This window comes from Aureobasidium subglaciale (genome assembly GCF_000721755.1).
Source record: "Aureobasidium subglaciale EXF-2481 unplaced genomic scaffold scaffold_1, whole genome shotgun sequence".
NCBI classification, from domain to species: Eukaryota; Fungi; Ascomycota; class Dothideomycetes; order Dothideales; family Saccotheciaceae; genus Aureobasidium; species Aureobasidium subglaciale.
This window is the reverse complement of record NW_013566994.1, coordinates 136,735-153,117: the sequence shown is the minus strand read 5'-3', so window position 1 is coordinate 153,117 and position 16,383 is coordinate 136,735. Positions and strand designations below refer to the sequence as shown.

Genomic DNA, 16,383 nt, shown 5'->3' with positions numbered 1-16,383 from the left:
GTTATCCCTTGATTTGTAGCTTATACACAAGCCTCGATCCTCTCTTTCTACCTAACACCTGTCTGAAGAGCTGTCTAATATTCGACAATATATGGCCTTCTGGTGTGCAGTCCTGTTCTCCCATTGACTCTAATGTGTAATGGTCAACCAGTTTGTTCGCCGCTGCAGTTCCAGGGATTTCTCTCCGTAGGTCTATCATTGCTTCCTGCCCATAGGCTGTGCATTCATGTTACCCAATCTCAATGCCTCATCTCAAGTCACCCACGTATCACATTCTCTATCTATTGGAGGATTTAGGTACAGAACCACAGGGAAACTCCTCTAGCAGTCCATCGATGCCTCCATGACTTGGAGGTTTCATGACACTTTTCCCCCACTCCTGCGGCTGAATCTGACTTGATTTGACTTTGGCCGACGCCGGGATGATGCACCTATCGATAAGCACATGATAATGATAAGTTGACCAACATTTCCACCTTGATCTCAAGTCTGTACACCTACTCTTCTTCTTTCAACTCCTCGATCACTTTGATGTAATGGCTCCCACACTCTTCCCTGGCGTTGCTCTAATCACTGGTGCCTCTTCTGGTAAGCATCCCATACATACACACCTCCTCTTTCCTCACGACCCCAACTTTCTCGACCCCATATACCACAACTCCAACACCCATGACCCCAACTCCAAAAAGATCACCAATCTCACACTCTACGCAACACAGGTATAGGAAAAGCCACAGCAACTTCTTTTGCCCAAGAAGGTTGCCCCCAAATAGTCCTCGCCGACATCTCCACCACCTCCTTGCAAGAAACCCACTCCTCCCTCTCAGCACTCTACCCCACCACAACCTTTCTCGCCATTCAAACCGACATCTCCTCTCCCTCCTCTGTCCGCGACCTCTTTCGCAAAACCCTCCAACAGTTCCACCGTGTCGATTACGCGGTGAACTGTGCAGGTGTGCTGGGCACGGCGAAGAAAAGCCATGAAATGACACTGGAGGAATTCGATCACGTGGTCAATGTAGATTATAGAGGTTCTTGGTTGTGTTCGAGGGAGGAGTTGAAGTGTATGGTGGGACAGGAACCACTCGAGACTCATGACGGGAGACAAGGGAATAGAGGTGTTATTGTTAATGTGGCTAGTCAGTTGGGTATTGTGGCTAGACCTCAGGCTCGTGAGTTTGCTTCCCTCCTTCTTCTGCCCTTTTCCCTCTTCCTTCCGAGAGAAATCAAGATACTGATGAGATCGTAGCTGCATACTGTTCAGCCAAAGCGGCAATCATTGGCTTGACAAAATCAGATGCTTTGGACTATTCTGCTCATAACATCAGGGTCAATTGCATTTGTCCTGGTGTTATTGAAACTCCTCTCATCAACGACGAGGTCAGGAAAGCAATCTCTATCGCTCCCATGAACAGAGCTGGCACACCGCAAGAGATAGCCGACTGTATCCTCTTCCTCTGCTCACCTAAAGCTTCCTTTGTTCAGGGCGCTGCTCTAGTGGCTGACGGAGGATATACTATAAACTAAGGAACACCAACTTCAAATATTAAAATGATTGTCATTTTGTCATCTGGCCTAACTCGAGTTGAGCTTCATGTGTCCCCTCCTCTCTACGACGAGTCTGATCAAGTTTCGGCATCCGGGCATATAGTGTACTCCCAGCCAATGACAAGGATCTTCTCGTAATACCCTCTCACTGCTGCAACATCCTCAGCTAATTGCTCAGCATCACTTCCAAGAACAACAGGTTCATTGTAGCTTCCCAGCCTGCGACCTTCCACATGATTCCATTCGAAAGGAAACGTCTAATCCCATTTTTGCACAACGCTACCGCCGCGCTTGAGTTCAGGCACATCCTCGAGCTTGGCAGTCTTGTTGTCTAGAGGCTTGCTAGGGAATGTGGTCATGAGGGTAAAGGGTCTGCTCTGGCTGGCGGTGCTGCTGGCCATGATAAATTCATAAACCTCGCCAACAGTGTGTGTGGTGTTAAAACGTGAGACCAGACGGGTGCCGTCACCCAGACGGATCTGGAGTTGGATAGTGGGCTGTGACTCGTCAACGTCGACCTTGGGTGTCGACGAGGTCGCTGCTGAAGACGTGGACGATGATGCGGCTGCAGCGGCAGGTGCGGGTGTGGAGCCGGACAGGGCAGGGGTAGGTGAGCCAAGACGCTGGCCAGAGCCACCGAAAGGCTTGTATTGTGCCTTGGGCTTCACATACTTCTCGTCCTTGTGAGGGTCGAGCTGAAGATCGACTTCCTGGCCCGGCTGGACGCCAAGGAGGGCAAGCGGAGCACGACCCTGGTTGATGAGAGCGAGGACGTTGGCGTTTTGGGGATCATCGAAGCGGTGCAGTTCACCATCGTCGATGCTGAAGCCGTCTTGCCAGAGATGAAGCGTACGGCTCACGCGAGGCGGCGCTGATGTAGTGTTTGTGGATGCGGGACGGGCATTGGGGTCTTCGATAACGCGCGAAGGGGCGTCATCGCCGCCGAGGGTTTGAGCGCGACCTGAGAAGGCGCTGGATTGGGCGGGTGCCTCGTCTTCGTCATCGTCATCGGGACGTGCGCGGTTCCTGCTAATGTGTTAGCAGTTGAAGATGGCTGAGACAAAGTACAACACACTCTCTGGCCTGCTGCATGATGTTGCGGAAGTGGTCCTGAGGACGTCTGTTGGGGTCCTGGACAGCTAGACCGGACTTCTCGCCTCCAGCAAAAAAGTCCTGCTGGGGGTCGTGATCGCTGTGGTCATCGTCGCCATCGTCGTTCTGGAGATCGCGGAAGGTACGCATTCTAGGCTGGTTGGTGGCAGGGGCAGGATTGGCGGATGATGAGGAAGTGGTTGCGGCAGGGGCTGCAGGCAGGGAGGGCGCAGGCTGCTCTTCAAGATCTTGGTCGCTGTCGTCGGCGGGGGCGTCCTGAGATGCAAAGTAGAGAGTGACGGCTTGTTCGAGGTTCCAGTCGGATGAAACGAGAGCGGTTTGTGCCTGGGTGGATGTCAAGTTAGATGGTGATGGTCGGATAGCAAGACAGAAAGGTATCGAAGGTTGATGGAAGACTGGTGACGGATGTGGGGTAGTCTTCTTGTTTGTTCCAGACTTACAGTTGCAGGCGATGCTCCGGTGATACCGCTGAACTGAGCGATCAGATCCTCGTTGCTTGAATCCATGATGAGTCTGGATGGGATGGTACTGAAGAATGGAATGTGTCCTGTTGTTTTCACTGTTCTATCACCAGAAGGATGCGGCGAAAGCGGCCGTCTACAAACAAAGGACAAACGCGCCTACGCCCACGTCATGCTGCCTGCTCAAACGGCTCCCCTCCAGCTGGTCATAGCTTCTGTGTCCGTCTACAATGATGACCACATCTGTTTTCAACCTTGTCACTTGTATATAGTAATTTGGTCACACAAAGAAGCCGCTCTGACCATCCTGCTTCTGTGTAACTCATGTCTTTCGCCCGCACCAGAACAGCCGAGTCGGACTCGGTAGTCAGCTGCAATGGCGCAAGGACTACAAAATGGCATACTCCTCGTTCCGGCAACAGCGTCTTAGAAATTCAAACATATCCTGATTCTTCTTCCATCACAAAGTCTCAACGCGAGCAGCTGGTTCCTCCTTATCATTGGCACTGGTACCAGGAAGAACATTTTACCGTGACTCAAGGGTATGCAGTACGCCATCTTGCTTTTGAACCTGCAATCACTGATTGACGGCAGCACTTTCATCTTCACCCTCAACGGCAAAGACACCAAGATTTCTGCGACGGACCCGAACCCGCGCATGAATATCACTCCTGGTGCTCCTCACACCTTCGCTCCGGATCCGTCACACAAGGGCCCTTGTGTCATTGAGATCTCAGCCGAGACTTCTCCTCTATCATCAGAAACCACTGCCACCGACTTGGGCGTCAGCGAACGCTTCTTCCGTAATTTGTACTCTTATCTCGATGACTGCACTCACCAAAAGACTACTCCAAGCTTGCCTCAGCTTTTGTTGTTCCTGGACTCGGCCGAAGTGAGCTTGGCTTGGGACATTGGTCCGACATGGTTGATGCAGTATATGACGTATGGTTTGGGAGTCGTAGTTGGTCGATGGATTGGTGGAGGCTTGTTAGGATACAAGGGATCATACCCCGAGTACTATAATCCAGATCTCAATGAGACCAGAAAGGATAAATGATGTATAGATGCGTGCTTCTGTAGGAGGTCCTCACAGACAACTTTCAACTGATGGCGTGGGTGCCTTTCGACCGACCAACTTCCATCTTGGCTGTACGAGCGCCGAATTGGATCTATGGTTGATGTCAGCATAATCAGACATCTGTGACGGTTCAACTCACTGCTCGCTTCTTCTCTGCAGCGACATTTTTCATCCCAAGTTTCCAAGCAAGGCAACGTAGTATCTTCTTCGCGGGCTCCAGAGAGGAAGTCTCACGTTCTTCGCCTTCCTTACTCTCGCCAAATCCACATCTATCCCAAACAGGCGCATTGACGGCCCACTGCACAAGATCCTCATCAAGGAAGGGGAACCTAGTCTCTCTTGCCCAGTTGGACAGCACACGATCATCACGACCGAGATTACGTTTGCCTAGCCTGTCAACATCAAGGTTTAGCTCATCTAAGAGACCGGAGAATCCTTGTCGACGAAACGCAGTGTCGTGTCGAGTGTAGCCACCGAACAACTCGTCAGCGCCTAGGCCAGAGAGCAGCACACGTGCTTCTGAAGTGAACAAACATGATTCTCCCTCGTTTGATGATATCATTCCTTGCCCTCTAGAGGCAAAATAGAGAGCAGAGGCAATGCTTAGATCCATCTCGGTGTTGTGAGGATGGATCAAGCTGATGACTTCCGATCGATGAGCAGAAAACTCATGATACGGAACATTGATGGCGATGAACCTCCAGAGCCGACCAGGACAGGCAAGTTGAAGTTCAGCAAATGAGGCGCGTCCCGTTACGCGGTCTGGACAAAGCTCGTATGGTGACCACGTTTCGTTAAGATCCGCGTCGGCAGGTCGACGATGTACTCGAGGGTTCTCAAAAGCGACGTTGAGGAGATCGATGGGTTGTGTAGGCTCAAGGATATCATTTGATAGTCGGGCCAGGAGGGTGCAGTCCAGTCCGCCGGAGAAGAGAACGGCGAGGCTTGCTGGCAGGCGCGGTGACTTGCTATGAGGATGGCCTGGAATGTTTGAGATGCGTAGCTTCAGCGAGTCACGGAGTAAGCTTTCGATCCTCGAAACAGCAGGAGAAGAGGTAGTGAGCCGAGGAACAGACGACTCAGGAGCTGTCGACGTCGAAATGACAGAGTTGGGTGAACTGAGGTAAGGCAGGCATGTTGGTATGCAAGGTTCCTTTCTCTGAATCGACTCATGGAAAGACTTGAGGTTAAGTGAGTAGACGCCATCAGCTTCCACTTCCTGCCACCCTGATTCGGTGGAGTCGGAGATGGTGGACAGAATGAAGTTACCATGTTCATCAGCGCGGTGCATCAAGGAACGGCGTCCAAGAGGATCCCTACCAAAGAATAGGGTATATGATTCAGGATGGAAATAGGCAAAGGCATAAGGACCGGTAATGAGGTTCAGTGCATTTTGCATGACTCTACCTGGGGATGTATCGAGCTCAGCCTGTCTCAGCATGCTCGAGATGGAAGTAAAGACGACCTCAGAATCATTGCCCGCAATAGCAGAGGCACCATGTCTCCAAGCTTCACCGTTCCAACAGAGGAAGGCATTTGGGTGATCTGTATGCTCTACAGGCTGGATGACAGTGTGATCCCCTCTAAGAGCGAGGACTGTACTGAAACAGGATAGGTAAAGATTTTCAGATCGTTGTTTCAGCTCCTTGGAAGAGTCAGGGCCTCGTCTCTTCAGAAGCTCGCGGTGCCTTTCCGAGGGTACTACGTGCTCTATAGCGCTGACAGAACAAAAGATGCCGCACATGACTTGTTTGACATAAGACAGAAAAAACAATACAAGGTGTGGTGGAAGTTCAAGAGGAGGAAGACGGTGCCAAGGCGAGCGTCATTGCGGGAAGAGAGCAGCGCGTGAGGTTCATGTGTTCATGTGGCTGGTGCAAGCAAGCGCCTCGGCCATTCATCTTCTAGGACTCGGCCTTGTAATCTGCAAGGAACATACCTAATATTTAATACTTGTTTCCCACATTCCCTCGCATTCGCATTCGCCCAACTCGTATCGCATAATCCGAGCGTGACAAGATCTGCATAAATCTAGGCGATTGTCGTGCGAGTAAGCTTCGGAGGACATCGAAGTTGGCCGCAGTCAGCACTGGAATGCAACAGGGCGACATTTAAAGACGACGACAACATGGACGCCGAGAAAGAGCAGAATGTCTTGATAGATCTGGGAATCCCTTCAGAAAATGCGCATCCCACTACACAAACGACAGCAAGCCAGGACCTGGCCGAGAGAACGCAAGAGCTGGAAGTGAATGAGAAGCAAGCAGAGCAGCATGCACAGCCAGAGAGCGGCAGGGATAAGGAGAAGGAGAAAGAGAAGGAACGAGTGCGCTCGCCGACACCACCGCCGCCGCCCCCGAAGGACGACAAGTTCCTGCAACGACAGTATGCTCAAGACGACGACCTCGCAAACATCATGGACGAGATGGACGACGACCTGGCCGACCCCGCCTTGCAGAAGATCATGTCTCCGCGCATCGATATATCCTCGCTACCCATGCGCACCTCGAGTCTGGATCCATCTCCCTCTCCCAGCACAATGACGTCGCCGAAGCTGCAGCGTCAACTCTCGCGCGACAGCTACATCTTCAGCCCCGCCGCTGCACGACCTGGCTCCATCTCTGGTGTCAGCATTCAACAGCCGGAGCGAACTGATTCTCCTCGCCCAGCCTCGTCCATCTTCCAGCCGCCGCCGCCGTCTCCCGACTCAGAACCCGCTCTCCCCTTCGACTTCCACCGCTTTCTCGAACAACTCCGTCATCGGACTGCCGATCCTGTCGCCCGCTTCCTGAGATCCTTTCTTAATGAGTTTGGCAAGAAGCAATGGGCTGTTCACGAGCAGGTCAAGATCATCTCCGACTTCCTCGAGTTCATTTCGAAAAAGATGGCTCAATGTGAAGTCTGGAGGACGGTCAGCGATGCAGAGTTCGACAACGCCAGAGAGGGCATGGAGAAGCTCGTCATGAACAGACTCTATTCACAGACCTTCTCTCCCGCCATCCCTGCACAGGAGGCCAGCTCTCCCACAAAGAAACGCTTCCGCCATCAGACACATTCTCCACATGGTCCTGGTAGAAGAGGCCAGCATCAGGAAGATGTCGAAAGAGACGACGTGATTGCGCAAAAGATCAGAATCTACGGCTGGATCCGAGAGGAACATCTGGACATTGCGACCATCAACGACAAAGGCCGCCGCTTCCTGGTGCTTGCACAGCAAGAACTGCTCAAGATTGGCTCATACCGTGCTCCTCGTGACAAGGTCATTTGTATTCTCAACACTTGCAAAGTCATCTTCGGCTATCTCAAGAACAACAAGAGCGATCAGTCTGCCGATGCATTCGTGCCTCTTTTGATCTACACTGTTCTTCGTGCGAACCCAGAGCATCTTGTCAGTAACGTGCAATACATTCTCCGATTCCGGAATCAGGATAAGTTGGGAGGCGAGGCTGGATACTACATTTCATCCTTGATGGGCGTCGTCACTTTCATCGAGAATCTCGATCGGACCAATTTGACCATCACCGATGAGGAGTTCGAGAAGAACGTCGAGGCTGCTGTGAGCCAGATTGCTGAGGGGCATAAAGCAGACGAGTACGAGAGTTCAACACACGATAAAGCTGCTGCGAGCTCGTCTCAGTCCACACATCCACAATTCAACGAGAAGAGTAGTCTGAGTAGGCCGGAGGTCAACACTAGAAACAGCACCGAAGGCGAGCGAACACCCCTGACCAGAGGAGGCAGTATACGCTCGAAGAACTCTGCAGGTGAAGCAGAGGACGAGAATGCAGCTGTGACAGGTCTTCTCCGCACCATCCAAAAACCTTTGTCAACCATCGGCCGCATGTTCAGCGACGAAAGCCAGCCCTCATCCTCGACTCCCAGACAGCTCGCCACTCCTCAGCCTATCTCCACAACTAGATTGTCACCTGGCTTACCAGCACTTCCCCAGCAACGGAAGAGCGCGGAAGATACCCGAAGACTACGTAGTCCGGAGCGTCGAGAAGTTGACCGATCAAGGAGTTTCGAATCTAGTCGTGGTCGTAGCTCTCAAGAGTCAGCAGCAAGGCAAGCAAGTAACGATGTGGCCGAGGCTCAGAGGATACAAGCCCAGGAGCATCAAGTAGTGGTCGAGTAAGTTCAGCCGTTGCTGCACCAGGAATCAATCCACTGATCACATACACAGGACATTACAAGGCATGTTCCCGGACTTGGATCGTGAGGTCATCAGCGATGTCGTTAGAATGAAAGAAGGGCGTGTTGGATCTGCTGTGGATGCATGTCTTGCTTTGAACAACTAGGAGCCTTTTGAGCGGCTTGAACTTGAAGAAATGCAAACGCTTACACTTCTCCTCGCATAAACTGTACACACCGTCCTTGAAAGTGCAAAGCAAAGACGTTGTCATCAAAAGAGCGAACGGCAGGGTCGCCGAGCAAGTAGACCAAAGTTGACGTCATTCGTGACCATTCCAGTGCCTCCTCATATTATACTTCCCACACTACAGAACACTACAGAACGCGCGGTACAGTGTATGTAATTGGACGGCATGGTGAGAGGCTCTAGTCTCATTGCTCAGGCACATCAGCAAATTCATAAGACTTCAGCAGTTGTCGAAGCGAAACCGCGGAAGAAAGAAATCGATACGTCATCAGCGGATGGCGGATAGCATAAACACACCTGCTCACTTGTATTCTTCTACTGCTATCCTATTTCATGCGTCCTTTCAATTCGCAGTAATTTATATCACCAATTCGAGTGGCAGAAATACCATAGGCGCCTCGGCATTATGGAAATCACAACAAGATGCGATAAATCAACGCCGATATCACTCCTCCAAACAATCATTAAACCATTTCGACCTCGTCTTATAAAACCCAAAAAGGAATTTCCAGCAGGCTCGCCCTACCTTGATGTTCACAAGGCAGCAAACAAGCGCTGCAATGTCACAGAACGACAAGTAGAAGGGATCTGGCTCTACGATATGAAGCCCAAATACACCTCTTCTCCCAAAAAGGATGAAATCGCAACGAGAACGAGACACGTCTTTTACTTTGCGGGAGGAGGTTGGCAAATGCCTCCGAGTCCTGAACATTGGAAACTCTGCGCCGAGTTGTGTCATCGATCGAAGGATACAACGGTGACGATGGTATCTTATCCACTGGCTCCAAACTCTCCGGCCAAGGACTCTTTACCCTTGCTGGAAAGACTATACCCCTACCTATTTCCAACCACAGAAACGGAAAAATCAACTACAGAAGTCATTTTCGCCGGTGACTCTGCGGGCGGCAATGTAGCCCTAGGTCTCGTCGTCAAAGTCCTAGCTTCCACACCCTCAGCACCCGTGCCAAACAAAATAGTCTTGATATCTCCAGCACTGGACCTCCGAAAGCAACCCGTTGCTTCATCATCATTTTCTGCAGATCTGGTGGCGGCGGATAAAAAGGATCCTCTGTTGGGGATCCCGTTTACGAATGGCACGGCTGAGAATTGGAGTCGTGGGACTGATGCTGAGACGCCTTGGATTTCTCCAGTTTTAGCGGATGTGGGTGTATTTAGGGAGAGGGGTGTGAAGGTCTATGGTATTACGGCTGGTGCAGATGTTTTGGCGCCGCCGGCGAGACATTTTGCAGAAGTTTGTAGGGAGCAGGGGGTTGGTGGTAGATGGTTGCATTGGGAGGGCTTGATGCATTGTTTTGTGTTGGCGTTTTGTTATGGGATTAAAGAGGGTAAGGAAGGATTGGATTGGATCGTGGGTGTTATGGAAGAATAACGTGGTTGAAAAAAAGGTGTTGGAGTAGCATGGGAGGATGGGCGTGGCAGTTGTGTGATACCGAATTTTAGACAACACAATTGTTTGACAATGTTATGGCATGCCAGATTATCTCATAGCATAGTGATCGTTTCATCATCGAGCATTCTCGAATGAGCAGATGAGTATGCATGGTACTTTCTGCTATCTTGAATATTTCACAAACAGAAAACCTTTGGTATGCTTGTTGACCATGTGGAGGATGGAGACCTTACGTATGGTTCTAGACGCCCTTTCCAGACAGTCGACCTGATCTTCTTCTTGTGCTTCCCTCCGTATCCTCGGTCTTGATATCGTTCTGTTCAGTCTTGGTCTTAGTAGTGTTTGTTTCTTCCGCCTTTGTCGCCTTGGTCTGCCTCTTCTTGACGGGTTTGGCTTCTTCCTCCTCTGACTTTACAGCCGCACCTGCGTCTTCTTCGTTGGTCCCTGCCTTGCGTTTTGTAGTTCTGCTACGCTTGGGCTTGACGACCTCCATATCCTCATCTTTGGCAGTTGCGGCAGCTTTCTTTGACTTGGCCTTTGTCGCTTTTGCCTTTTTCGGTGTGGCTTCTTCTTCAGGTGACTCTGCAGCATCCTCAGACACTTCATCCGCAGATTCAACGTCCCCAGCCACTTTTCCGGTCTTCTTCTGGACTCGAGGTACAATCGCTGAAGTCCTGCCTCCGACCTTGAGATGGACGATCTTATCGCCATTAGGTAGGATGTTCTTGTCCTTCTTGCCCTTGTCCCAGCGATATCTCATCAACCAGGTCTCCGGAAACTTGCTACTATCCGACAAAACAGCGACTGCAGTTCCGCAGACATCCATCATGGCTTTGTGGAGCGCGGAGATCTGTGCAGAAGAGAAAGTGTAGCTGTACTGTTCGGGATGGATCCTTGCTTGGTACAAGATCTCATCAGCCACCCAGTTGCCAATTCCCGAGATGTTGGCTTGATCAAGCATCAAAGCCTTGACAGGCACTTTCTTGCTCTTCAACTTCTCTTCCAGCCAAGCTTCTGTCAAAATGTCCTTGTCAATCACCGGGTCCGGTCCATTTTCCCTGAGCGGCGTAGTGTTCCGCAACTCTTCAGCCTCTGCCTCAACAACCCTGATACGTGCCAATCTCCTCGGATCTACAAAGGCAATCTCATTTCCATCATCCTCCAACTGCAAAATGAACTTCCAGAACCTCGGCGGCCACTCCTGGGGTTTATTCTCATCCTCTGGTTTTCTGTAATAATGACTTGTATCATCATTTTTGAATTTTATCCACCCCGTCATGCCCAAATGCATAACAGGATGTTGCTTCCCTTCCATTTCAAGCCAGAAGTACTTGCCCTGCTGCTTCGCATCGAGGATTTTCTTTCCCGTAAAGGCTTTTTGGAAGGCTGATGCTGAGGTACCGACTTTACCGTAGACTATGTTGTCTTCTTGGATGAGGATGTTGGAAATTTTCTTGTTGGCGCAGTGTTTGCGCAGGAAGTGTACTATACGCGCTACCTCTCCGATCTATTTGGGACGCGTCAGTCGGGTGTGGTATACGAAGAAAAGGGCCACTTACCTCTGGCATGTTGGGCGAGTTGGACAAAGTAGTCAAGAGAGAGTAGGAAAGATTCGAATGAAGTGGTCGACAATGGAGGGCTGACAAAGTGTTTGAGGTGGTGATGCGCGTGTTGGATGATGACGTCGGCTATGTTCAAAAATTATGGTAAAGAGAGCCACCCTGCTCTTAGCACAATACCTACAAGAATCGATCTTTCAAGGAAGGCAACAAAAGCTTAATAGAGCAATGGCAGATCGTGTGAAGATTCCTTAGAATGTAAACAATAATATCAAAATATGTATTGGTGGATCGCTTGTACAGATTGCTCATCGCTTTCCACTGTGCTTCATCTCCGGGGTCTCCAAAGCATGGGTATTTCCACGTGTTCCAAAAGATCCACCGTTTTACCGAGCAACATCGAACAGCCATCGCTGCAGCGCACTCATATACAGCCGTTGAAATCATAGCTCATCTTTGACAACTTCCTGCTTTGTCCTCGCCAATTCCATCAACCCTCTTCTAACCATCGAGGTAACAATCTCATAGACAACCTGTGCAGCCGCAAGTGCCGTTGTCTCAGCCTGGGAATCATAGGCTGGCGATACCTCAACAACATCGGCACCCACAACGTTGAGACCTTCAATACCACGCAAGATACGGATCAACTCTCTAGTAGTCCAACCGCCAGGCTCAGGGGTACCAGTACCAGGAGCAAGACCGGGGTCAATGACATCGATGTCGATTGAGAGGTAGACAGGGTAGTCTGCAGGAACCGTAGACAAGATCTTGGAGATGACACCTTTTGTGCCGATGTCGTCAATATCATCGGCGGAGATGCGGACGAAACCTTGCTCCGAGTCGTTTGTGTAATCATCCTCATCTGACAGTCTAGTGCGAAGACCAGCATGGATCGAAGAGCCGTTAGCAATCAATCCCTCAGTTGCAGCCATCCAGAACATGTTTCCATGGGTGAAGAAAGACTGTGTAGATGGGTCATCCAGATCCAACCAGTAAGAAGGATATTTAGATGGATGCCAAGTGTCCAGATGAGCATCAAAATGGACAACCGCAACCGGTTTCCCGTACTTCTTGTTCAGCGCTCTCAATGCGGGAAGAGCGATACTGTGATCACCACCCAACGTGACAATCTTGGCAGTCTGGAGATACGTCGCTGCCGAGTCCACGTTCTCAGGAATGGCCACTCTAGTCGCAAGTTCATTGTAACCTTCGCTCATTTGACGCAGAGCAAGTCCATTATCAAATGGCGTAATAGGAATATCACCACAATCCACCACGTTAGCCCAAGAGGTGTATGGATTGAGACTTGCCCGCGGATTGTATCCACGCAGAGCAGTCTGTCTAGCCGATGCAGCACGGATAGCGCGGGGCCCAAAGCGAGCGCCTGGGCGGTAAGAGACGGCGGTATCAAAGGGAGCTCCGATGATGCCAATGTCAAACGGAGTCTGCGGGTTCGTCAAGCATTTGTGATGCGGCAGATGCGCAAATGTGCTGATGCCACCGAAGCCAAAGTCAGTTCCCCATTTGTCTTGGAGCTCCTTGAGTTCGGCAGGTGTAAAGTCTCGCTGGCCGTGATGGTGATGATCGCCGTGAGCTGAGATCAGTGGGGTTGTTGCTGCGAGGAGCAGCGAGGCCGCAGCTGCAGTACGCATGGTGTGGTAAATGTGAATTGGAGATAGCAGAGAAGAGGCAGAGCAGACAACAGAGGTCGTCGGAGATACTTGTACTCGATATCTTCGTGGATGCAGGTTGGACTTGCCTTTTTAGGTATCTCTTCAACCTGCCTGATCGGGGAGGAGTGGAGTTTGCTGCCTCGCTGCACAAAATTGTGCACTGATCACAACATTATGCAAACGCCATTTCATCATCTCTCAGAACTCTTGTCTCTATGCTAGTTCATTTCCTTCGTATCCTATCACTACCTCATTGACATCGTAACAGTCGTCAGCCACTCACTCATGGAACCAGAGACGGCCTTTGTATCCCGCCGAGCTCGTCTCAACACATCTCGTACTCAAAGGCCAGCAACCTTCTTGAACCATCCCTGTGTACGTCGAGTAATCTCTTCCTTGACACCACCTCCACGCGGCTCACCACCAACGACCCTTCCGTCCCATGTTCTCTGTGTGTCAAAATTCTCGTAGCCAAGACTGTTGTAGGCCTTATTACCTCCGCCATCTCTTTTACCTGTGCCTTCACGGTTGCGATTTGCAATTTCTTCTTCTCGGCGTCGTAGCTCCTTACGTTTGCGTCTCTTGCGATCTTCATCTGTCTCTACGCCACGAGACTCGCGCTCACGGCGATGGCGGCGCCGAAGTTCCCGAGCTGTGCTTTCATCATCGCGTACTTCATCGTTGTCGATAACTTGATCATTAGGTGGCAGATCCAGGATTGTAGGTTGCAGAGGTGGTGGTGAGGGAGGTGTAGACGTCACACTATGTACCCAAGAGGATGTCTTGTCCTTTGGAGGACTACGAAGATCACGGCCATTGGCATCACGATTGATCGCACGAGCATCGAAGTACGATTGGACAGGCGCAGTTGAAGAGCGATGAAGGCGCGGTTTCCTGTCCGGATCTATGGCGCTAGAGCGACGGGAGGCATGTCGTTCCGCTCGTCGTTGACGTCGGTCTTGTTCTTCTTCATCCTGTCTAGCGCGCTCGGCGTCTTCACGCTCCTTACGTCTAGTGGCTTTCTCTTTGAGGCGAAGTTCCTCTTCTGCTGCCTCTAGTGCTGCACGTTTGGCTCTGCGCTCCGCACGCCTACGTTCACGGTCTTCGGACTCAAGATTGTTTGCTACCGGTGTGGACGGCGAGTCGTCCAAGGGATTCGAGTCCTCTGGTCGATGGACACGCCTGCTTTCGCGACGCAGATGGCGCTGCGAGTCTTCATCATCTTCACGATGGGATGATTGCGGTTTACGATGTCTATGTTGGCGTCCGGACCCATCCTCACTATCGTAAGCACGACTGCTACGTTGCCGACGGGAAAGCTCTTCTACCGGCTTTGGTTTCAGCGATTCAATGATGTTGCTGAAGAGGCCCCCAGCAGGTCTTCGGGCGCTGGTGGTTGCTGAACGCTTGAGTGCTGGTCGGGAAGGTGTCACGAAGGGCGTCTCTTCTGGTACAGTCATTGGGTCTGCCCCATCAACGTCGGCAGGTCCCAGACCACCGGACATCATCGCCGAATCGCGTTTACTGTGCCTGTGGTCGCCACGACTAGACCTCTTCGTACGATGACTGCTGGATCTGTCGACTGATGCAGAGTGTGTAGCATCGTCCGGCGTGTTGTCAGGGTCAATGGCATACGGATCCGGGATAGTACGCGACACGCGCTTCTCACGTGTAGATTGACTGCGGCTAAGCGAAGGCCGCGGACCAAGACCCATCAGCTTGGCCGCCTTACTTGCAATATCGCCAGGAGGGGGGGACACGTCGAAAGAGTGACGTGGCTCCCTGACCTGAGTTGTTCGCTGTGCGGAATTTGACTGTCGCATTGACTTCGACCTTGTTGGTGTAGGACCAAAGAGACCGAAACCCATGCCTCTCGACGGAGTAGACTGATCCCTGCTTTCTCGCCTCGACGTTTTGTCGTCACCAGAGGTTTTGTTGAGTTTCTCCATGAAGTCTTGCTCTGTTGCCTTACGCGCTGACTTCGAACGGGTGAGTCCAGGTGCGGCAGTCCTCTTCAAGGTTGGAGTCGTCACGTCTTTGCTGTGTCGGCGTTCCCTCTTCGCTTCTGGTTTGGGCGTGGTTCCCCATAAGCCCCAGTGCGAAGATCCAGCTGGGTCGCGAACGACTTTCGGTCGCTCCTTCTTGACTGATTTGGACTCGGCAGCCGGTGTGCTTGGCATAGAAAGATCTACTACTGTTGGACGCGAAGACTTTGTCGGCTTCTTTATTTCCTTTTTGACTGACGACTTTTTGTCCTTGACAGGCCTTTTTTCGGAAGACTTGGGCACCGTCCCCAAGGATGGCATGACTGTCTCTTTTGGAGGTGACTGGACGGATACGCCAGCCGAGGCATTGGCGATAGTAGCTGGTGGTACAACAGGTGAATTGGCCAACACATCAACTTCGACGTCATCCTCAGGGAAGCCACCCGGAATAGGGCTCAGGGATGGGGGTACATCGATAGCTTGAGCGGGTACTTCGATGGTAGCTGGTGGAGGCGGAGGCGGTGATTCTCTTTCTTTGGCTTTCTTCTTCTTCTTGTCCTTCGAGGATTTCTTTACCGAGACGTCTTCAATCACTGGTGGCTCGGGCACGATGATGACTTCGGGCTCGGGCACAACTACAACTTCGGGCTCCGGTAGTGGCTCGAGTGCGCGAATGGTTGGCGGTACAACAACCGCTTGATCTTTGGTAGCCTCGCCTTGCAACCGTTTAATCCTATCTTTGACAGATTCCTTAGCACCAGTATCAAGCTTACCTTTGGGAACAACAGGTTGCTCATCAACATGCTTGACTGTAGTTGGCTTTAGGAAAGTGCCCCAATAGCCTGTACTTGCTGACGCTTCAGGTGCAGGTCCTGAGTCGGCAAGCAAGTCGACAGGTTCATCAGCGAGAGCTGCTGCAAATGCGGCTTCTTCATCTGCTTTGCGTTGCTCCTCGGCTTCTCGATTTTGACGTCCTTTGTCCTCCCTCTCCTTCTCCTTGTCCTTGGACGAAGTCTTGGTCTTGCTCGAACTACCCCATAGACTGCTACCCCAGCCAGATGAAGCTTTGACTTCTTTCTTTTTGGACTCTTTAACAGGCTCGTCGACAGGTGAAGTGTCAACGACCACAATAGACTCGGGCTCAACGATCGTGTCTTGTAATTCATCGAGTTGGATC

The 16,383-nt window shown here is 51.3% G+C and overlaps 8 protein-coding genes across 8 annotated transcripts; 4 read left to right on the top strand and 4 right to left on the bottom strand.

The window, feature by feature from the left end:
* Positions 1 to 489: 489 nt before the first annotated feature.
* Positions 490 to 1,538, top strand: AUEXF2481DRAFT_84979 (uncharacterized protein). Its single transcript, XM_013492863.1, has 3 exons — positions 490 to 588; positions 720 to 1,172; positions 1,250 to 1,538. Exons 1-3 carry the CDS (start codon positions 537 to 539, stop codon positions 1,525 to 1,527), a joined length of 783 nt encoding a protein of 260 aa, XP_013348317.1. The 5' UTR covers positions 490 to 536; the 3' UTR covers positions 1,528 to 1,538.
* On the bottom strand, positions 1,352 to 3,416 carry AUEXF2481DRAFT_172545 (uncharacterized protein). Its single transcript, XM_013492903.1, has 3 exons — positions 3,102 to 3,416; positions 2,624 to 2,985; positions 1,352 to 2,574 (listed from the first exon to the last, which is right to left on the bottom strand). The coding sequence occupies exons 1-3, from the start codon at positions 3,165 to 3,167 to the stop codon at positions 1,806 to 1,808; spliced, it is 1,197 nt and encodes a 398-aa protein (XP_013348357.1). The 5' UTR covers positions 3,168 to 3,416; the 3' UTR covers positions 1,352 to 1,805.
* On the top strand, positions 3,308 to 4,255 carry AUEXF2481DRAFT_172394 (uncharacterized protein). Its single transcript, XM_013492902.1, has 3 exons — positions 3,308 to 3,664; positions 3,717 to 3,891; positions 3,958 to 4,255. Exons 1-3 carry the CDS (start codon positions 3,447 to 3,449, stop codon positions 4,177 to 4,179), a joined length of 615 nt encoding a protein of 204 aa, XP_013348356.1. The 5' UTR covers positions 3,308 to 3,446; the 3' UTR covers positions 4,180 to 4,255.
* Positions 3,803 to 5,996, bottom strand: AUEXF2481DRAFT_35252 (uncharacterized protein). Its single transcript, XM_013492645.1, has 3 exons — positions 4,340 to 5,996; positions 3,961 to 4,291; positions 3,803 to 3,889 (listed from the first exon to the last, which is right to left on the bottom strand). The coding sequence occupies exons 1-2, from the start codon at positions 5,942 to 5,944 to the stop codon at positions 4,223 to 4,225; spliced, it is 1,674 nt and encodes a 557-aa protein (XP_013348099.1). The 5' UTR covers positions 5,945 to 5,996; the 3' UTR covers positions 3,803 to 3,889; positions 3,961 to 4,222.
* A 116-nt stretch (positions 5,997 to 6,112) lies between these two features.
* Positions 6,113 to 8,555, top strand: AUEXF2481DRAFT_35251 (uncharacterized protein). The gene is made up of 2 exons (XM_013492644.1): positions 6,113 to 8,331; positions 8,384 to 8,555. Exons 1-2 carry the CDS (start codon positions 6,329 to 6,331, stop codon positions 8,496 to 8,498), a joined length of 2,118 nt encoding a protein of 705 aa, XP_013348098.1. The 5' UTR covers positions 6,113 to 6,328; the 3' UTR covers positions 8,499 to 8,555.
* A 144-nt stretch (positions 8,556 to 8,699) lies between these two features.
* On the top strand, positions 8,700 to 10,099 carry AUEXF2481DRAFT_35250 (uncharacterized protein). Its single transcript, XM_013492643.1, has one exon. The coding sequence runs from the start codon at positions 8,985 to 8,987 to the stop codon at positions 9,966 to 9,968; it is 984 nt and encodes a 327-aa protein (XP_013348097.1). The 5' UTR covers positions 8,700 to 8,984; the 3' UTR covers positions 9,969 to 10,099.
* A 131-nt stretch (positions 10,100 to 10,230) lies between these two features.
* AUEXF2481DRAFT_864 (uncharacterized protein) lies at positions 10,231 to 11,557 on the bottom strand (the record flags this gene model as incomplete). Its single annotated transcript, XM_013492365.1, has 2 exons — positions 10,231 to 11,496; positions 11,549 to 11,557. 2 exons carry the CDS (start codon positions 11,555 to 11,557, stop codon positions 10,231 to 10,233), a joined length of 1,275 nt encoding a protein of 424 aa, XP_013347819.1.
* A 434-nt stretch (positions 11,558 to 11,991) lies between these two features.
* AUEXF2481DRAFT_61484 (uncharacterized protein) lies at positions 11,992 to 13,200 on the bottom strand (the record flags this gene model as incomplete). Its single annotated transcript, XM_013492800.1, has 1 exon — positions 11,992 to 13,200. One exon carries the CDS (start codon positions 13,198 to 13,200, stop codon positions 11,992 to 11,994), a length of 1,209 nt encoding a protein of 402 aa, XP_013348254.1.
* Between the last annotated feature and the right edge of the window lie 3,183 nt (positions 13,201 to 16,383).